General features: G+C 36.0%; 1 protein-coding gene across 5 annotated transcripts in view; it reads right to left on the reverse strand.

Moving 5' to 3' along the window:
• Nucleotides 1-240: 240 nt before the first annotated feature.
• The window catches only part of c1s.1 (complement component 1, s subcomponent .1), a 35,772-nt gene continuing 22,322 nt past the window's right edge, over nucleotides 241-13,690 (reverse strand). For 2 of the 5 annotated variants that reach the window (XM_087286308.1, XM_087286307.1), the window contains exons 2-12: nucleotides 9,466-9,572; nucleotides 9,125-9,323; nucleotides 5,822-6,002; nucleotides 4,945-5,067; nucleotides 2,850-3,043; nucleotides 2,617-2,764; nucleotides 2,286-2,398; nucleotides 1,752-1,833; nucleotides 1,493-1,618; nucleotides 1,293-1,376; nucleotides 241-1,193 (exon numbers count right to left, since the gene is read on the reverse strand). In XM_087286308.1, the coding sequence (XP_087142434.1) occupies nucleotides 436-1,193; nucleotides 1,293-1,376; nucleotides 1,493-1,618; nucleotides 1,752-1,833; nucleotides 2,286-2,398; nucleotides 2,617-2,764; nucleotides 2,850-3,043; nucleotides 4,945-5,067; nucleotides 5,822-6,002; nucleotides 9,125-9,323; nucleotides 9,466-9,536 (2,079 nt within the window). In that variant the 5' untranslated portion in view covers nucleotides 9,537-9,572 and the 3' untranslated portion in view covers nucleotides 241-435. 5 annotated transcript variants of the gene reach the window in all.

Raw genomic sequence — 13,690 nt, forward strand, 5'->3', positions numbered from 1 at the left:
ATGGCGCCAAACAGTCTAAAACAGTCAAAAACAGTGGTGTGACATGATGCATATGAATGTGGATGTAAGTATGTGAATGTTTTGACTGACGGCCAAGATGATTTAAAGTTCCCAGATGAGCCTGTGTTATTTAGTGGTTGTTATATCTGAACAATAAATTGTGGAATGTCTCGACTGACCAATCAGAATTGAATATTGCAGACAGCCGTGCTGTAATAATAGAAAATAAAAGCCTGAATGTTTTATTACATTTAAAAATGGATTTATTGATGAGTATAAAACACTGACACATTTACATTTCAAAATATTGAATTAATTTTGAAAGGTGCAGATGCATAAAATGTATATTACACAATTGGATATTCCAAAGAGAAACTTTACTTCGTGATGCAATAAACATTTGTGTAGGTGAAAAAATATTTTAGCATGCTGATGTTAGTTAATTTCCATGGTTTGTTTAATCCAGTCCAGGTAGTTTTGGACTTTCGTATAGTAACCTTTAAAGCTTTCATCTCCACAATTAGGAGGACCCCAGGATACTATGCCTGTAAGACGATAAGGCTGGTCTGGGGACCCATTTCCCAGAGGAGGGAAAAACAAAGGACCTCCACTGTCACCTTTACAACTGTCTACTCTGTCTCCTCCAGCACAGATCATGTTATTGGTGACTTTTGAACCTCCCGATTTACATTCAACAAGTGGATATATCTGGACTGGACCATAAAGCAGATATCGACTCAAATTCTTTCTTTCTAGTCCTCCAAAACCTGAGACTGTGCCCTCCATCACAGCTTCGTCTCTTTTGTTTGGCAAGCACACCGGCCTGATGTTTGTACCTAGAGGCACCCTGGCAGACATTTTCATCAGAGCAATGTCATTATCAAAGTTTGTTTGGTTTTTTCCCAATTCAAGCCCAACTTTATTATATTTTGGATGAATGATTATTTTTTCAGTCACCATAGCGACTTGTTTTTCGTCCAGACCATCAGTTATTCCCCCTAACCAACTCATGGTTTTGCTTTCATATCCATCCACTACATGAGCAGCTGTCAGAGCCCAGTAATCACTGATCAGAGATGCACCACCTCTAGGGTTGAACTTATGTAAGAGCTGCCATGGAATCTGTCCTGGTTGTGCTCGCTTCCCGCCAAAGACTCTTCCACCAAAAGAGTCCTCTGTGTTCATTCCACATACTAAAAGATAGAGAAAGAGAGATATTAAGGAAGAGAGAAACATACAAAACATCTCCAAATATATTTGGGTTTATAGGTACATTCAGGATAAACGACTACCTGGTTCACATTTAGGAAAATCTTTTGTTAAAATGTCACCATTCTCAGACACCCAGTTACCTTCGGCGTTGCATGTAAAAATAGCTAATGAAAGGAAAACAATAAAATAGAATTAAAACAATGATAAAAGACAAGGATGCAGAATTACATATTTGTTTGTTTAGAATTACTGTAATTCACATAAACCATACAAGTCTCACCATTTGTATCCAGTTGATAAAATTTAGATTTGCACTTGAGACTGATTTGTTTCATAAAAGTTGTTTGAGGATCATTTTCTGAGAGCTCCAATAATTCAAAATGTTCTGGAACACCACAATCTACAGCTGAGGAGGAAACAAGAAAAGTGTTGTTTTTTAATATTGTGAAGTCATATATAAGGAATTCTAGGAATCACAGAAAGAGGGCAGAAAACAGAAATAAATTTTTTAAAGAAAAGGTTTTAAAACATTTTCTTACGTTCACAGGGGATAACCGGACTCCACTGTCCATTTTTCTGGCATGTGGATTCATACAGGTTCTTAACCTCAGCTAATTCACTCTGTGAAACAAAGTGTGACTTGCAGTGATTATTAAAGATTTGACTCTTAAACTACATGCTAAAGGCTATCATCTAGTTTCAGTCTCAAATGTCACACCCACGGATCGCTGATTAAGCATTAGCCACAGAAACTAAAATACACTTCAGATGTTCTGAAGTTATAACCTGATTGGTTTAATTCTACAGGATGTCCATGTGTCACGTTATTGATTTAGTGTAAACAATACTTAACTCAGTAACATAGAACACTGACTTAAATAAACTCATAACAAACTGGGACTTTTCTAATACAGCAATAATAATGTTAATTCTATTACAAATTCAAGTTATCTAAAACACACTTTTTAAAACACAATGAACCTCAACAAATCCATAAAATTCAGCTATGGCTCTCCAGCAAACTGAATTTAAAATCATTAAGTCCGAAATGTTTGAAATACTGAAATACTTACTATTAATACATGTCCTTTGTCACATGTCACTGTAACTTTGCCATATGTGGGATATTCATGAAGCTGTGGCAACAAACTAGATGTTGGCGTCACAGGTCCAATACATTTCATCTCTGTAAGGTAGGAAATAATCACCACCATAACATCTAAATAAACGCTGGTTATACATAAATATAAATAAATAAATAATAATAATAATAAATAAGTTGAGATGAGTGGACCAATGAAATTAGTTTATTATTAATGGAACATTCTTATATATACTGTAGTCCCACCAATCCTTTTTATGCAGCATATGAAGTGTTTAGTTTTAATGATAGGAAAAACAAACCTTTAGTTTTATAACTAAGGCGAAACCCTCGGTTTGTTCCTTTATGGTCAGTCCTAAAAGTAATCTCAACACTCTCAGACCTTGTGAGAAAGGAAGAAGGAAGATCTTTTCCACAATATGTTTTAGCTTCACCAATGAGAGGTTTTATCTAGAAGGAATGCATAGAGAAAGAGAGAACAGGTCATTGAGGCGAAATACAAAGAGAAAGAGACAAGACTTTACATGTTACCTACGGTTAATGAGTCAATGCACCGTCCATTGTCTGCCTTTTCCACGTCAAACGTCCCTGTGAACGTCAGCTCAAACTGCAGGCCTTCTTCTACAGCCAGTATGTAAGAGCACACAGAGTTTTCTGGATATGGACTGGGCCAGTGTGGCGACTTCAGCTCACCTTCTAAAGAGCCTGTGTAATTTTTACTACAGCTAACTGACATACAGAGAGAGAACAGTGTCACTGGTGTCAGGATTATGGATTATGCATTACGGCTGTCAATAAGAAATGAAAATACCAATTGTTTTAAAGTTCAGTTCTCGCTTTCAATCAAACAATAACTACATCTTTTGCTTTAATAGACTCCTAATTTGTAGCTTATTACTGTTACTTGTTTTGTGGCAAGTTTAAGTATTGGATAGAGATGCAGAATATGATGCTGCAGTATATGTATTTTCATTCATTCATTAATTTTCCTTCGGCTTAGTCCCTTTATTTATCAGGGGTTGCCACAGTGGAATGAACCGCCAACTTATCAAGCATATATTTTACACAGCGGATGCTCTTCCAGCTGCAACTCAGTTCTGGGAAACATCCATACACACTCATATACACACACACACTCATACACTTTAGGCCAATAAAGTGTTAATTCAATTCACTTATACTATTATCCCTTATATGTCTTTGGACTGTGGGGGAAACCGGAGCACTAACCGGAGCACAAACCCACGCCAATACGGGGAGAACATGCATACTCCACACAGAAATGCCAACTGACCCAGCTGGGACAGCGACCTTATTGCTGTGAGGTGACAGTGCTAATCACTGAGCCACCGTGTCACCTATAATATGTCATTTATAAGTACTAATAAGCATCCATTATGCAGTATTAATAACAGGCTTGCTAATAAGCAAGTTAAGAGTAAGAATCTGTCTCTTTTATTAAAGTATTACCAAAATTAACTACATGGCATGCTGGGTAACTAACTACATTTATCAGAATTTGCTGGAAAAAAGCCCTTTATCTTTAATCAGCCAAAACAAATCATTCTGAAAGCAATATCAAAGATATTGGCCCTTGGTGTTTACATTTTTATATACCCACAGAAAAGCAAATATTATTAAAGGTATAATGGAATATTCAATGGGGTGAATTCTGCTTTAGTTTTGTTGCTGTGCTGATGGCTTAGCACATTTAAATCTCCTCCAGATTGCTTTTGGTGTACTGTGGTGGCCAAGTGAGCTCAAATGGGCTGCAAGTTAAGAAACTAAATGCTAACAGAAATGCTAAATGCTAATATTAAACTACAAACTGAGAAAAACATCTTCAACAGTTTGACAACACAAGTGCATGCAAATAGCGCAGGCCTTAACAGAAATGTTCCGGGGGACTCCAAAAAGTGACGAACCCAGCCACTTCCTGTTTAGAGTCAGCGATAAAGTCAGAGATAATCAAGAACTTTGACCTCTCTGATGTCTTAGATATCTGACAATTCTGCTTTCACAAGTCCCCTACACATTTCCATTGTGGTTCATTAATGCTATTTGTAGTACAATTATGTATTTTGCATATGACATGGAATTAAAATTTTTTTACATTTGAAATTTTTTTAATTTTGTGACAATTTCTTGCATAATATATTTGCACTAGGGCGAGGCAGTGGCGCAGTAGGTAGTGCTGTCGCCTTACAGGAAAGAAGGTCGCTGGTTCGAACCTCGGCTCAGTTGGCTTTTCTGTGTGGAGTTTGCATGTTCTCCCTGCCTTCTCGTGGGTTTCCTCCGGGTGCTCCGGTTTCCCCCACAGTCCAAAGACATGCGGTACAGGTGAATTGGGTAGGCTAAATTGTCCGTAGTGTATGAGTGTGTGTGTGTGTGAACGTGTGTGTGGATGTTTCCCAGAGATAGGTTGCGGCTGGAAGGGCATTATCTGCGTAAAAACTTGCTGGATAAGTTGCCGGTTCATTCCGCTGTGGCGACCCCGGATAAATAAAGGGACTAAGCCGACAAGAAAAATGAATGAATGAATGATATTGGCACTAAATCAACCCATTTAACTTGACAGCCATGGTAAAAATAAACGTCTCAAAACTGCACCCAAACGCAATGTTTATTACCTTGGCAGGTGTGATTATTAGAGTCCATAAAGTAACCTGGTCTGCAAAAACAACGATAACCTCCAATGTAGTTGTTGCAGAGTTGAGTGCACTCGTTCTCAGGGTCCTGACACTCATCAACATCTACAACACAGTAGGATTTGAGCTTAAGATAGAATAGCATTTACATTGACTACGTTTACATGGACATCAGTAGCCTAATCAAACTATTTGACTTATCTGAGTAAGACAATAATATTGTTAAGGCGTTTACATGAGTTGCTTTTTGAATGTTCCTTTCATGATCCTGTTTTACATGTTATTGCATATAATTTGATTAACGTCATTGCATCACCATGCTATGCACATTTCCTCCAGTTTCATGTAATTTTGAGTGCTTAATTTTTAATTTGTGGACTTTAACTGCAGTTTGGCACTTTCACTTTCATTCAGGAACATATTATTCATGTCCTCTGCGACAAACAAGATATTGGATGCAAGTATGAAAATGAAAATTCATTCTCGATGGGTGCAGAGAATAGTGCCAAACAGCTGTGTGTGTGTGTAGACTATCCTGTTGCAAAATGTGGCGAAAGTCTAACATGGGACTTATAATAACAATAATTTTGATTGCAGTGTTTACTTGTCTGTACTGCACTTCAGTAATGCGACTAAAATCGGCATACTCTACATGTCTTAATTCGATTTCTGTTTAGTTCAATTGTGTCTGTAATCGGATTTATCAAATATCGCTGTTTACATAGTAGACTCATCAGAGAATTGTTTTAATCATATTAAAATTGGACTATTGGTGTACATGTAAACATACTCATTGACTCACAATCCTACAACTTTTTCTTCCCTTTAGTCAGTGAATGACTCATCATCTTTTACTAACCCCGAATAGTGTAAAAGCCTCGAAATCCAGTGTGTCTCTCCGGGTTTGAGTAGTCAGAGAGAAATGAAACAGAGAGACAACCGCCAGAGGAGGAGTGAAGGAAAGGGTTGACAGATGTCTGCAGCTCCTTCATGTTCATGCGTGCACACAGATTAACAAGAAGCTCCTCATCTGAAAATACCTGGATAAACAGCAATTAAATGATTTGAGTTTTTTAGTTTTTAAATTCCATAATTGTCAAAAAAAAAAGCCACCACAGTATTTTAAACACCTATATGAAAATGAGATAGAAAGGTAGACGGTTTTGAGGGAAGGACTACAATCTGTTGAATTAAAGTAACAAAAACTTATATTTGTATTGCATGCACAATATTATTAATAATGTCTTAAAATAATAATCTATTATTTTAAATTATATAATGCATAAACTAAGTTTTTTGACAAGTTGAAAAAGCTTTTATCTATTTATCAATCTAACAATCTATCTAACTATCTATCTATCTATCTATCTATCTATCTATCTATCTACAGTATATATTCATTCATTTTCTTTTCACCTTAGTCGCTTTATTAATCTGGGGTTGCCACAGCGGAATGAACCGGCCACATATTCAGCATAAGTTTTACACAGCAGATGCCCTTCCAGCCGCAACCCATCACAATTTTGCCTGAGCATGTCTCTGGACTTGTGGGGGAAACCGGACCACCCGGAGGAAATCCCACGTAAACGTAGGCAGAACATGCAAACTCCACACAGAAATGTCAACTGACCCAGCCGAGGCTCGAACCAGAGACCTTCTTGCTGTGAGGCAACAGCACTACCTACTGCGCCACCGCATCGGACATATATATATATATATATATATATATATATATATATATATATATATATATATATATATATATATATAAATATATATATATATATATATAAATATATATATATATATATATATATATATATATATATATATATATATATATATATATATATATATATATATGGGTTATGGATGGGGGGGTAACTGAGGATAAATTAGATTGCAGATATAACTGAGGACGCGGCTGGTGAATGTGGTGTTGCGGACGCCGCCCTCTCTATCCTGCCGCCCTAGGCGCGGATATAAATCAGGACGCGGGTGGTGAGGGAGGTGTCGCGGACGCCGCCCTCTCAATTCTGCCGCCCTAAGCGGCCACCTAGGTCGCGCCGGCCCTGCATACAGTGCATCTGGAAAGTAGTCATAGCGCTTCACTTTTTCTACATTTTTTTAATGTATTACAGCCTTATTCCAAAATGGATTCAATTAATTTATTTCCTTAAAATTCTACACACAATACCCCATAATAACAATGTCAAAAAAAAATTGCAAATTTATTATAAATCAAAAAACTAAAAAAATCACATGTACTGAAGTATTTACAGCCTTTGCTCAATACTTTATTGATGCACATTTGGCATCAATTACAGCCTCAAGTCTTTTGGGTTTGGCCCATTCCTCTTTGCAGTACTCCTCAAGCTCTATCAGGTTGGATAGTAAGCAACGGTGTACAGCCATTTTCAGATCTCTCCAGAGGTGTTCAATAGGATTTAGGTCTGATTTCTGACTGGGCCACTCAAGGACATAGAGTTGTTGTCAAGCCACTCTACTAATATTTTGGCGGTGTGCTTTGGGTCACTGTCCTGCTGGAAGAAGAACCGTCGCCCCAGTCTGAGGTCAAGAGCACTCTGAAACAGGTTTTCATTCAGGATGTCTCTGTACATTGCTGCATTCCTCTTTCCCTCTATCCTGACTAGTCTTCTAGTTCCTGCTGCTGAAAAACATCCCCACAGCATGATGCTGCCACCACCATGCTTCTCTGTAGGGATGGTATTAGCCTGGTGATGAACGATGCCTTGTTTTTCCTAATGTAACGCCTGGCATTTACTCTATCAGACCAGAGAATTTTGTTTCTTATGGTCTGAGAGTCCTTCAGATGCCTTTTGGTAAATTCCATGCGGGCTTCTATGTGTCTTTCACTTAAGGAGTGGCTTCTGTCTGGCCACTCTACCATACAGGCCTGATTGGTGGATTGCTGCACAGATGGATCTCTCTCCACAGAAAAATGCAGGAGCTCAGACTGAGTGATCATCGGGTTATTGATCACCTCCCTGACCAAGGCCCTTCTCCCCCAATCACTCAGCTTAGATGGCCGGCCAGCTCTAGGAAGAGTCCTGGTAGTTCCAAACATCTTCTACTTACAGAAGATTGTTCACATTGGAACTTTTAGAACAGCAGAAATTTCTCTGTAACCTTCCCCAGCCTTGTGCCACGAGACAATCCTGTCTCGGAGGTCTACAGACAATTCCTTTGTCTTCATGCTTGGTTTGTGCTTTGACATGCACTATCAATCCTGGAACCTTATATAGACAGGTGTGTGCCTTTTCAAATCATGTCCAATCAACTGAATTTACCACAGGTGAACTTCAATTAAGCTGCTGAAACATCTCAAGAATGATCAGTGGAAACAGAATGTACATTAGCTCAATTTAGAGCTTTACGGCAAAGACTGTGAATACTTATGTACATGTAATTGCAACAATTTCAAAAAATCCTTTTTCACATTGTCATTATGGGGTATTGTGTGTAGAATTCAGTAAATAAATTAATTTAATCCATTTTGGAATAAGGAAAAAATGTAGAAAAAGTGAGGCGATATGAATACTTTCTGGATGCACTGTATGCTACCAAACCTGATTGGTTAAATAGATAAAGCAAATTTTATTTCAACTAGAGATCATTTACCATTATAGGCATTACAATAGACATTACAATATCAATATCAAATATTTGGGGTGTTAACATGTGCGTATACAAATGTTTGATAATTGAATAAACAGTTTTGACTGTGATGGCTTACATATTGACACATGATTAAGAGTTTAAATGAGAATGGCTTCATCAGTTTTGATTAACAAGGCTTATGCAATTGGTTTTTGTCCAATCTACAGACAACTGTACTTACTGTTTGCAGACATGTGCCAAGACATTTGCAAGTTGCTTAAATCAATAAGAAATGCCACTCTGAAGGGAACAATGAGCATCTAAACTTACTGTTTTGAAGAACAAAAAAATTCAATCGAGAATTGAGCATAAGCAATTGAGAAAAATTGTAATCTGGAAAAGTGCAAAACACTTTTTTTCACAGTGCGTACATTTATTTTTACAACACTTTCACATAAAACTGCGTATTTAAAAAGTTTATAACACCTACGTACAAACCATGTGTGAAGAAAAAAAAAAAAACTTTTTCTAACACACACACCTTCAAGGCGTCATCCTCACAGTTAAAGCTTTCCTCCAGGTCTACATGTGTGAGAGTGAGTGTGATTCTGTGTCCAGCCGGAGCACACTCTTTCCAAGTCATATTGGAATAAGGTTCATAACCTAGTGGATGTCCAGGGGACTGAATCCATCCAGACAATGGCACTGACCCACACAGGGGAAAGAAAAGGGAAATCACACTGGACAGAAAGAAGAAACATCAGCAGGAAGCAACTTCATTATCGAAAACAAGGATAGATAGACAGACAGACAGACAGACAGATAGATAATCAATGGAACATTTTGCTTGATAAACTGCAACAGATAGAGAAAAACACATACCAGAAAGCAATCATGATGTGAAGTGTTGAAACATAACTGGATCCCTCCTCTTTCTGAACTTTCACTTTCATGCTCTGTGTGGATCATAATGTCCAACCCCTTTTCTCCTAAAAAAAAAAACATGGAAGTACTTCTAACTGAGTGTTTGTCAACATCTGTTAGTGGGCGTTTACTCTAGACTGAATAATTTGGTGAGCAGAGATTCCTCAATTTAATGGCTGTTTCAGATAAACCATTGTTGTCTGCAATATGCAAATGGTTTTGTGGTTATTGTATGTAAAATATACATCTTCTATATTTGCTTAATTGTTTTAACAAATTGGGTTGAGAATCACAGCTTTAGAATAGAAATTTAACATGGTTATACGATGAAAAGGATGTTTTCAAGCATTAAAATAATAAAAGTGTCACACTTTTATATGTAATATGTAAGAATGTGTCCTCTTTTCAAGCAAACATGATTGATTGCTGTACATTTCACCACAGTTTATAGTAGACACCCATTGAAACATCATCCAGTATAACAATAATTTATATAATAAGCGTCTTTAGAATTTTTGATGAACATACTGCAGCACAAAAATACTAATTAAATGCCATTTTAAATATTTACACGTTGCCAATAACCTTCAAACAACCAGGGTTTACTCATTTATCAGCAAGAAGTTGTTAATCATTAAAAACTATAGTTTTAATAAGGTCACAATTAGTTTGCTGATTTATTTTCCATAAACATATATAGTAGACCTATAAGTTACATTTGTTCACCAGTTTTATGTTCAAGGTTTATTTCTAAACTTTAAAGTGCACATTACTAGCATTTGATACGCATTTCACTTTAAAAACTAACATACACGGTGTGTTTCTATGGATCTTACTACCAAAGCCAGAAATATGCTGTAGTTTGAGATAACAAAGAGCACGTACGCCATCTGGTGTCGAAAATGAAGAAGAAAGAAAAATGAGGGGTGCAGACGTAATGTAAAGACATAAGAAATCAAACGAGAAAAGAAAAGAAAAGAAAAGAAAAGTAAAGAAAAGAAAAGAAAAGAAAAGAAAAGAAAAGAAAAGAAAAGAAAAGAGGGAAGTGGTGAGAGGGAAAGACAGATGATAGCTGGAGGAAGAAGAGGTTATCAGAACTGCTTGAATTTCTTCCAACCGACATTTACTGTAACAAGCACACAAAAAAGGTCAAACGGTGTCACTAAACATGTTTCATTGCGTTTTACAGCACTCAGTGCTCTGGTCTCTAACAATTCACACTTCACATTTACTGTAATGCAATAGCATGTAACAACAGTACACAACCTTTGCTAATAAATGACACTAATCATACTACATTACCAATTACTCATAGATTGTTGTCATAGATTTGTTTTTGTTTTTTATAGAACCTACAAATGAAGCAAATTTTCAGCATATCAACACCAGACAAAGGAAGTAAAACAGAAAGTGTTTCATTAACACAAAAAATAGGAAAGGAAGTATAATGGTTCACTATTACAAAGAGAAGTCCAAGCGGAGGCCATGAATCCCACTTTTATTGTTGACTAGATCATCAAAAAAAAAAAGTTACACCATTTTATTTTTTGTAGTTATTACATTTTATTTCTATCTGAACAAAATCATTAGATTATTTTATCATTGATTTTTTTCAGTTTAGGTTTCTCTTCAGGACCTACTGTAGGATCTAATGTAATGGTTGTCGAGATACTGCATTATATAATCATACATACAAAAAAAGTAGTGTATTTACATTAAAACATTAAGTAAAAAAAAAAACTTTGAAATCCATCTCAAGGTTTATTTCATATTTTGGGCCCCAATTGTATCAAATTTGCAGAAATCTGCAGTATGCATACTTTACTTTACCTTACATAACTTTACCACATAACATTTAAAGTGCATCATAATATTACACCAACACTGCTCGTGCTATAGCAACTTTATTTAACATGTTTTTTTTTCATATCTCAAGACTAATTAATACCACTAAAATATTTTGTTTCCTTTTTCATTTATGCATGAAGCTTAGCTCTTTTCTATAGAGACAACATCCCTCATATGAGAAAATAATAATAAAATAGCCTATTCAATATTGATATGTAGATGGATTTGTGTGCCAGCTCTCACATCAGAGAGTACAGTAATGAAGTGAAACTCTCTGTTCTACAGTTCAGACCAAATGAGGAAGAGTAGGAACACAGTCGCACACACACCCACGCACAACACAATGATTGTACTGCACTGTCTTCCACAAAAGTATCTGTGGTTTTTCAAGTCGTATCTCACCTTTTCTGACATTTAGCATGTGTATGGCATGCAATGTAACATTTAATCTATAAAGATGATAGCATTTAATGCCATGCTACAATTATTTTTAGCCGTCTAATACATTTTTAAAAGATAATAGTAATTCATAGTTCTTATTCATTATATACTAAAACTCAGACATTACATTTTCATGAGATAGTACTAGTTTTACTATCTAAAAACTAGTATGTCATAAATGAAGAACAAAGAAGAGAATATGGTACAGATATGTAATAAATAATTTCTAATATGCTATTATTCAATGCTAGTTTCTAACAGTAGAATCTAAACAAATAATTACTGATGACTAACTACTGTTTTAAAAATGTGTTGTACTGACAAAAACTGAATAATTGATATCTCAATGAAAGATCCCTTTGGATAACAATTATATAAATACATAAATTATAGTAGTACATTCATTCATTCATTCATTCATTCATTCATTCATTCATTCATTTTCTTTTAGCTTAGTTTCTTTATGCATCAGGAGTTGCCACAGCAGAATGAACCGCCAGTTATCCAGCATATATTTTACTCAGCGGATGACCTTCCAGCCGCAACCCAGAACTAGGAAACATCTATACACACTCATTCACACACTCATACACTAAGGCCAATTTAGTTGATTCAATTCCCCTATTCCACATCATGTCTTTGGACTGTAGGGGAAACTGGAGCACAGAAGAAACCCACTCCAACACAGCGAGAATATGCAAACTCCACACAGAAAAATGCTAACTGATACAGCCGGGACTCAAAGCAGCAACCTTCTTGCTGTGAGGCGACAGTGCTAACCACTGAGCCACCCTGTCACCCCTATAGTAGTATAAACTGAAAAAAAAACTCTGAATCAACTTTTAAAAAACTGTAATTTTATACAGCTAAATTTATAAATTTCCCTCAAATTGTAGTTTTAACTGGGTTAAAACTGAAAAATGTAATTTAATATTAATCAAAATATTTATTCTGCCCAATTGGAAAAACTACATTCACTCAAAGGTAAAATGTTGTTTATATATAAATCATGAATTAATTGAATCAATTTGGTTCACCATATTCCTAGTACTAGGTTGCAGCTAGAAGGGCAACCATTGTGTAAACACATGCAGGATAAGTTGGCAGTTCATTCCACTGTGGCCATGAACCCCAATAAAAAAAAAAAAAAAAAAAAAAATATATATATATATATATATATATATATATATATATATATATATATATATATATACAGTGGCTCAGTGGTTAGCAACAAGTTAACTCGTTCGAGTCCCCACTGGGTTAGTTGCCATTTCTGTGTGGAGTTTGCATGTTCTCATTTTTGTTTGTATGGGTTTCCTCCGGGTGCCCCAGTTTCCTCCAAAGTCCAAAGACATGCGGTATAGGTGAATCTGGTAAACAAAACAAAAAAGACTGATTTAATTTGATTTGACTTAATATCAAAATCCAAGTAAAATTGTACCATGCACTAAACTGAAATAAATACCTATAATGTTACTTTATATTCCATAATGAGGTTTTGACCTTTAAATGGCTTTTAAAAAATGAAAGCTGCTTTTAATCTGGCTTTTAATCTGGCTGAAATAATCTTTCTCCATAAGAAAAAATATTGTCATTTAAAGAGAAAAAAATTTAAAGGAGGTAAAATAATTCGGATTTCAACTGTAACATTATTTTCATTTATTTTCTTTTCAGTTTAGTCCCTTTATTAGTCCGGGGTAGCCACAGCGGAATGAACCGCCAACGTATCCAGTATATTTTTAATGCAGTGGATGCCCTTCCAGCCGCAACCCATCTCTGGGAAAAATCCATACACACATTTACACACACTCATACACTATGGTCAATTTTAGCATACCCAAATCACCTGCATGTCTTTGGACTGTGGGGGAAACCGGAGCACCCGGAGGAA

Source organism: Danio rerio, chromosome 16 (genome assembly GCF_052040795.2).
Source record: "Danio rerio strain M-AB ecotype USA chromosome 16, GRCz13ab, whole genome shotgun sequence".
NCBI lineage: Eukaryota > Metazoa > Chordata > Actinopteri > Cypriniformes > Danionidae > Danio > Danio rerio.